General features: G+C 43.8%; 1 protein-coding gene across 1 annotated transcript in view; it reads right to left on the minus strand.

The window, feature by feature from the left end:
• Window positions 1-6,686, minus strand: part of LAMC1 (laminin subunit gamma 1) — a gene marked incomplete at its 5' end in the record, with an annotated part of 175,653 nt that overhangs the window by 5,707 nt on the left and 163,260 nt on the right. Inside the window, 2 exon segments of the mRNA XM_014586067.1 lie at window positions 3,488-3,646; window positions 5,576-5,775. Coding sequence (XP_014441553.1) covers window positions 3,488-3,646; window positions 5,576-5,775 — 359 coding nt within the window.

The following is a 6,686-nucleotide window of genomic DNA, read 5'->3' on the forward strand; positions in this document are numbered from 1 at the left end:
ATAATAATAATAATAATAAATAAAATTAAATAAATATTTTTTACAATGAAAAAACACACGCACACACACACACACGCACACACACGCACATGTCAGGCACCATGTGCACACATGCCCAAAATCCTGACTGCAAGAAGAAATGAGGGGAAAACGACTGGTGTGACGACGCCCCACTGGAGGCTGCTTTATCCGTCTCTCTCTCTCTCATTCACTCTGGGAAGTGCATATACTTTCTGGCAATTAAAACAAGAAAGAAAGAAATGTCTTCTTCTTAGAAAATCTTCACTATCAAATGAAGCTCCCTCTCCCATTACATCTACTCAGCCTTGCTCCCCCAAACACATACTCATTTATTAAGACAATATAATTCACACTTTAAAAGCCAACTGAAGGGAAATAGACTTGGGAAAATTCCATGAAACCTGAACAAATACACAGCGTGTGAGTCATAGGAAGTGGGAATCGAAGAGGAAACGTTGAAACCTCAGAAAACAGATGCTCTCGAAAATGAGCCAGTCAGGATACAAATGAACAGCTCCGAGCTCCCTACCACAGGACTGTTTTTCCTTGCTCTGGGGTCAAGACAACGCAAACATTTTGGGATCAAAACAATGTAAACATTTTTTAAAAAGACAAAGAAAGCAAGGCAAAAAACCTTCACAAATAAACGATTAATCTCTGTTCAAAACACAGCTGTTCTTGCTGCACCGTTACAGGCTTTCCTGGGAGTGTATGAGGACAGAGAATGGGTGACAGCCTGCCTAGGGCCACCCGCTCCTCTAACCTGAGGTCCCCTGCCTTCTCTTCCAGGAATACCCAGAAGCCTTCACTCTCTAGGTTAAAAAAAGGATGTTGCAGAATAAAAATAGGTTGCAAACAAAACTGGTTGAATGCTGGTTTTTCAGAATTGATAAAAATATTGGGTTGTCAGAAAATTTATGACGCATTTTTACATAGAAAAACATAGAGAAAATACATCACGACTTTTCCGAAGACCCAAAACGAACAGGGTGGGGTCTGAGGGTGCTTTTTGTTCTTCCTAGGTTTTTTTACTCAAAATAACAACAGATGGATCTTCTTTCTGCCCTTTGAACTAAACACATATCCCTCCCACACACAATTTTTTTTTTGCCTGAGGGCATATGTGCTCACCAGAGAGAGAAAGCACCCTCCAATGTGGCATGGCCAAGCCACAATCCTTTCTCCGCCATTTCTCCATCCTGTCAGATCTTGGGAACACACATACACATGCACCCAGCATGTTTTGTAAGCCACTGGGGCCAGAATTCAAACCACTAAGTTGGTCATGTGGGATCCAGCTGTGGGAACCCCATATGCTTTTTAAAAGCTAAAAGCTATCTTTTTTTTTTTTTTTAAAGGCATGTGTGCTCTCCAGAGAGAAAGGAAGAACGCACTACCCCACCCCCACCCCACGGGAGATGGTCAAGTCACAATTCTTTCTTTTCCATTTCTCCTTTTGGGATTTTTGGGCATGCACATACATGTACCTGACATGTCTTTAGGCTGTTTTAGTCTGGGACTCGAACCATGTGTTAGTTGACCTGTGGGAGCCAACTTAACCACCATGCCACTGGCTGGCTGGAAGCTATCCTTTTTTGAATATATCCTTTTTCTTCTTTTTATAGGCGCTAAACCTAAAGTTTCCACAACATATTACAAATCAAATCAGTACACCCTCAGCACATACGAGAAATACAGGTTTTTACCCTATGGCAGTTTCCATTTAGGCTACAAGAAAACAGGGACAATTCAAAAAGTAAAAACAAACAAAAAATAGAATCAGGTGTTGGCGCAGGGAAGCTTCCTGTTATCACTTCCGTAGAGTTTTCCTGACTACGACAAATGGGCTTTATATTTCTTCTTTCCACGGCGAGGTAAAAATGACCCACAGCGAGGGGCCCAGTTTTTTCACAACAGTGAATGAAGGACCCCTTCCTTACACTGAGGGGGTTCAAGTAAACAAGTTTGGTGTGGCACTACTGTGACTATCACACTGAACTGGAAGGAATATTGTCATTATTTTATTACTCCAGTAAAGTCTTTCTAAGCAAAATATAGACAACACCAAAAAAAAAAAAAAAAAAAAAGTAACATTAGTTATTTTCCTGGCTATGCATTCGATTTTGTTATAGCTCGAGCTATGTATATGCATCATTGCAAAAGGCAAAAAACTGAACCGGATGTTAAGTTTGGTACATTTTTGTGGGCTGGTAGACAATGCCATCCTTGGGACCAGCAGTTAGCGTAATGGCTATGTCGCTGGACTCCCACGTTAGTTGACCGTGGTTCGAGTCCCGGACCCGGTGGCTTAAACTCACGCCGGGCGTGTGTGCGTGCATGCCCAAGATCCCAAGAGGGGAACGGGGGAAGAGGGATTGCGGCGTGGCCATTCCCCCTGGGGGGTGATTGGGTGATTTCTCACTTTCTGTCTGTCTCTGTCTGTCTGGCAAGCGCATGTGCCCTATAGCCAAAACCTCTCCCCTCCCCCCCCAAAATAGAATGCCATCCTCAAAATGTCTTATTTATTTGTTTTTTGTTTGTTTGTTTGTTTGTTTTTGAGAGGTTTTGGCTATAGGGTGCGTGTGCTCGCCAGACAGACAGAGAGAGACATAGAGACAGAAAGCGAGAAATCACCCCCCAGGGGGAATGGTCACGCCGCAATCCCTTCTCCTCCATTCTCCTCTTGGGATTTTGGGCACACACGCACACGCACCCGTGAGTTTTTAAGTCACCGGGTCTGGGACGTGAACTGCAGTCGACTATGTGGGAATCCAGCGACATAGCCATTATGCTAACTGCTGGTTCCCGAAAATGTCTTATTTATAAGAAACTAGTCTTTGCCTTTTGGGAGCCAGTTGCTAAAAGAACAGAAAAGGAAATTATCTTTTCCTTACATTCCCTTTTGTTCCATTTTTATTATAAACCATTTATGAATTACCTATTCAAAAATATAAAGATATACTTTTAAAAGTCCTAAAAAATCTCAAATATGTGAAACAATGTTATGCTTTTAGCTGAGAGTAGCTTTGGGATGGGACAACTGAGCAACAGAAATACTTGGTGGAAAACTCAAATTCTTTCAACCCAATTCTCTCTTTTTTTAAAGTTTATTTCTTCTGAGAGAGACAGAGAGAGAGAGAGAGAGAGAGAGCGCCTCCTTAATATGGTCTTAACACCACAATCCACCCCCAGTTTCAACCAGCCCTGAATCATGGACCTGCAGGGGCCCAGCACGTTCAGGGATGTCTCTTGTCCTAAATCCAGAACTTTCCAACATGGGTCAGCCTTACAGAGCATTATCCTTGACCACTGACCACTACAATGCCACCAGCCCCGACTAGCCTGGTTCTTAATCAGCAAATGCAAGCTGACACACAAGTCAATATGAGAAAGAGATAAGTTAGGGACCTTTATTATTAAAGCTCTTTGCTTTCGACCCATGAGGAAAAGTGCCAAAACCTCTTACCATCCCTGCCATCATCATATCCTGGTCAGCATCATCTTGTTTTTTCTTTAGCTCGTTTTCCGCCTCCTGCAGTTGCTTCAACATATTGTTCACCTCATTATCCAGATCCGTAACTTCTGCGAAAGTTCTTTCAGCTTCTGCCTTGGTGCTGGTGGCATTCTAGGCACAAAATACAGAAATTGCTTATTAAAAAGAAAAAGCTTTCCACTTTCTAAAGTGTGCTCTCACTTCTGTACAATTTATAAAGTGACTCGAAAATACAGAAGGAATACAACAATGATGTGAAGCATTGTTGGCTTAAATTGTCATTTATCTGGGTTCCAAACAGCAGTCCATCAATAACAAGAATAACCCAAACATCAATACCTAACATAAGAGCGTTTTGTATTTTATAAAGCACTTCCATTTTTTATCTTCTTTTTCTTTTTTTATTTTGTTTGTTTTGTTTCAGTCAGAGTTGCACTAGATAGTGATCCTCCCGCCTCCACCTTCCAAGTAGCTGGACCATGGGTGAATGCCACCATGTGTGACTTTTCAGATGGGGACTCGCTGTGTTGCCTACACTGGCTGCGAACCCATGGTCCTCCTGCCTTCTGAATAGCTGGGACTACAAGTGCAGGCCACCTCGCTGGGCTTTTAGGCAGGCCCAGGAATCGAACCTGGGTCTCCCATGTGGCTTCAGGCTGTTAAGCAGCAGTGTCCACCAGCATGTGGACCACAGCCGGGCCTGTATTCCCTTTAAGCATTAAATCTTCCTGTTATTGTCGCCATTTTTAGTTGAGGTGACACAGCTAGCAAATGATAAACATGACAGTATATACTTTCCACCATAACATACTGATCAGACTCTTGCACTTTTATACATTTTAAATCCAAAGCTAGCCTAGTTCCTCTTGGCAGTTAAACATGATGTACAAAACAATCACAATCCTGATGCTTTATGAAATGCAATTAAGCTAACGCTAACTGTTCTGAAGAAACTGTAAGACATTTCTATGATTCTCAAATGCCTAATTTTAGAATCAGCTCCAATTTTTTCTATAAATAAAACAAACAGATTGACCTTTAAATTGGAAAAAGCTGGCCTAAAGAAATCACTTTTTTTGGTTTGTTTTTATTAGAGGGTATGTGTGCTTGCCAGAGAGAGACAGAGAGGGGAGAGGGGAGAGGAAAAAGCACCCTCCCTAGGGAATGGTCATGCAACAATCCTCCTCCATTGCTCTCTCCTTTCAAGATTTTGGGCAGGCATGCACATGTACCCAGCATGCTTCTCAAGTCACCAGGTCTGGGCCTCAACTACATGGTGGGCCAGGGGAGATCCAGCACCTTAACCACTGGACCAGGAAGCTGGCCCGAAGTTCCTCTTTAAGATGAGTATAAAGAACCCCAGCAGGGGACCAGCAGTTGACATAATGGCTATGTCACTAGACTCCCATGTAGTCAACCACAGTTTGAGTCCCGGACCCGGTGGCTTAAACTCAGGTTGGGTATGTGTGCATGTGTGCCCAAGATCCTGAGAGGAGAATGGAGGAGAAGGAATTATGTCATGGCCATCCCCCCTGGGGGGTGATTTCTCATTTTCTGTCTCTCTGTCTCTCTCTTTCTGGCGAGCACACGTGCCCTATAGCAAAAACCTCTCCAAACAAAAGAACCCTGGCAGCAGCAGTTACAGAGCCTACATAGCAGGGGGTATTGGGCATGGCAACATCTTCAAAGAGGGTCTAGAAAGCTGCACAGGTTTGGTACTTTAAGACTGGAGAACATGACAGCTGCCAGGTCAGAGACGTTGACTCAGGCAAAGTCTGACTTTGTGTGTGAAGAAGCTTGTAGCCCTCTGAAGCCATCTCCTCCTGTCAACTCAGACCCCACTCTGAGACCTAGTAGAAATGGTAAAGGGCCCTTTCACTGCTGACTCCCTAGGTGACATGGTTACCTACAAGCTAATGCCTAGAAAAAAAACAAGATAAGGATGGTTTAAGGCAGTGTTACTGGAGTTGAGGAAAACATATATACAAGGGCTCTGGGGTCTGGAAAGAAGTGGGAGAGTGAGCGAGTCAAGACCGTTGTGGAGAAGAGGAGAGAGCACACCTTCTGGACGGCGCTCGCGATCCTCTCCGCCTCGTGCGCCTTGTTCTTTGCCTCAGTGGCGTCGGCCGCAGCGTTGCCCAGAGCCAGCTGTGCTTCCCTCGTCTTTTCATTGGCTTCTATGATGGTCTGGTTGATGGTAGGGATCTTCTTCAGTGCCTCCTCCGCAGCCGTCTTGTTATCGTTCACGCGTTTATCAAAATCTAAAATGAGTTCAAGAAATGCATTTGACCAATCTCCCAACAAGCAACACGAGAACCTTTCCAGGAACTGCAACTGGATTTTGTTTTATGAACAATGAAAGTCGGGGGGTGGGGATAAAAACAGCATGGGCTGAAATATGAGAAGAGCAAAGTGCACATCTCTGCACGGAAGATTTCCCGGAACCGTCACAGGAATGAACATCTGTTTTTGGAAAGAGAACTCTCACTTAAAAAAGATTTTAAACTGCTTTAAACTTCCAACTCTACCTGTATTAAAAGATTTATTTAGTGTTTACTGTATTTCAGGTACTGAGTTAAGCATCAAGTCCTTTAATGCCAGGATGGTCAATTTTTTTTAAGTTTATTATTTCTTCTATGAGTATGAACAGAGAAAGACAACACCTACAGAGAGAGACAGCACCTACAGAGAGAGACAGCACCTATGACAGCGTCCCAACACTGAGATCTAGTCCCAGCCTCAGCCAGCGCTGGCTCCTGGACACATGTGCCCAGTGTACTCAGGAAGTTCTCTGGAAGGGAACCCAGAACTTTCTCACGTAGGTCAGCCTCATGGAGGGTTGAGTTTTATAGCCGTGCCACTGTCTAGCTCCTGAGAAAACTGAGGTTAAAACAGTCCGATCACCTGTGGAGATGGGATGTGGCCCCAAATCCACTGACATAAGAGCTTATACCTTTGACTATTATCCTGTAAAGATTCCGTTTTTAAAACAATTTTCGTAAGATGTTTTTTGGTATAGAGCATGTGTGCTTTGCTGGAAAGACAGAGAGACAGAAGGCGAGAAGCTACCCTCCCAAGGGGGGATGGCCACACTGCAATCTCTTCTCATCCATTCTCCTCTTAGGATTTTGGGCGCGTGCGCGCGCACACACACACACACACACACACACAC

Source organism: Tupaia chinensis, unplaced genomic scaffold (genome assembly GCF_000334495.1).
Source record: "Tupaia chinensis unplaced genomic scaffold, TupChi_1.0 Scaffold000112_1, whole genome shotgun sequence".
Lineage (NCBI taxonomy): Eukaryota > Metazoa > Chordata > Mammalia > Scandentia > Tupaiidae > Tupaia > Tupaia belangeri.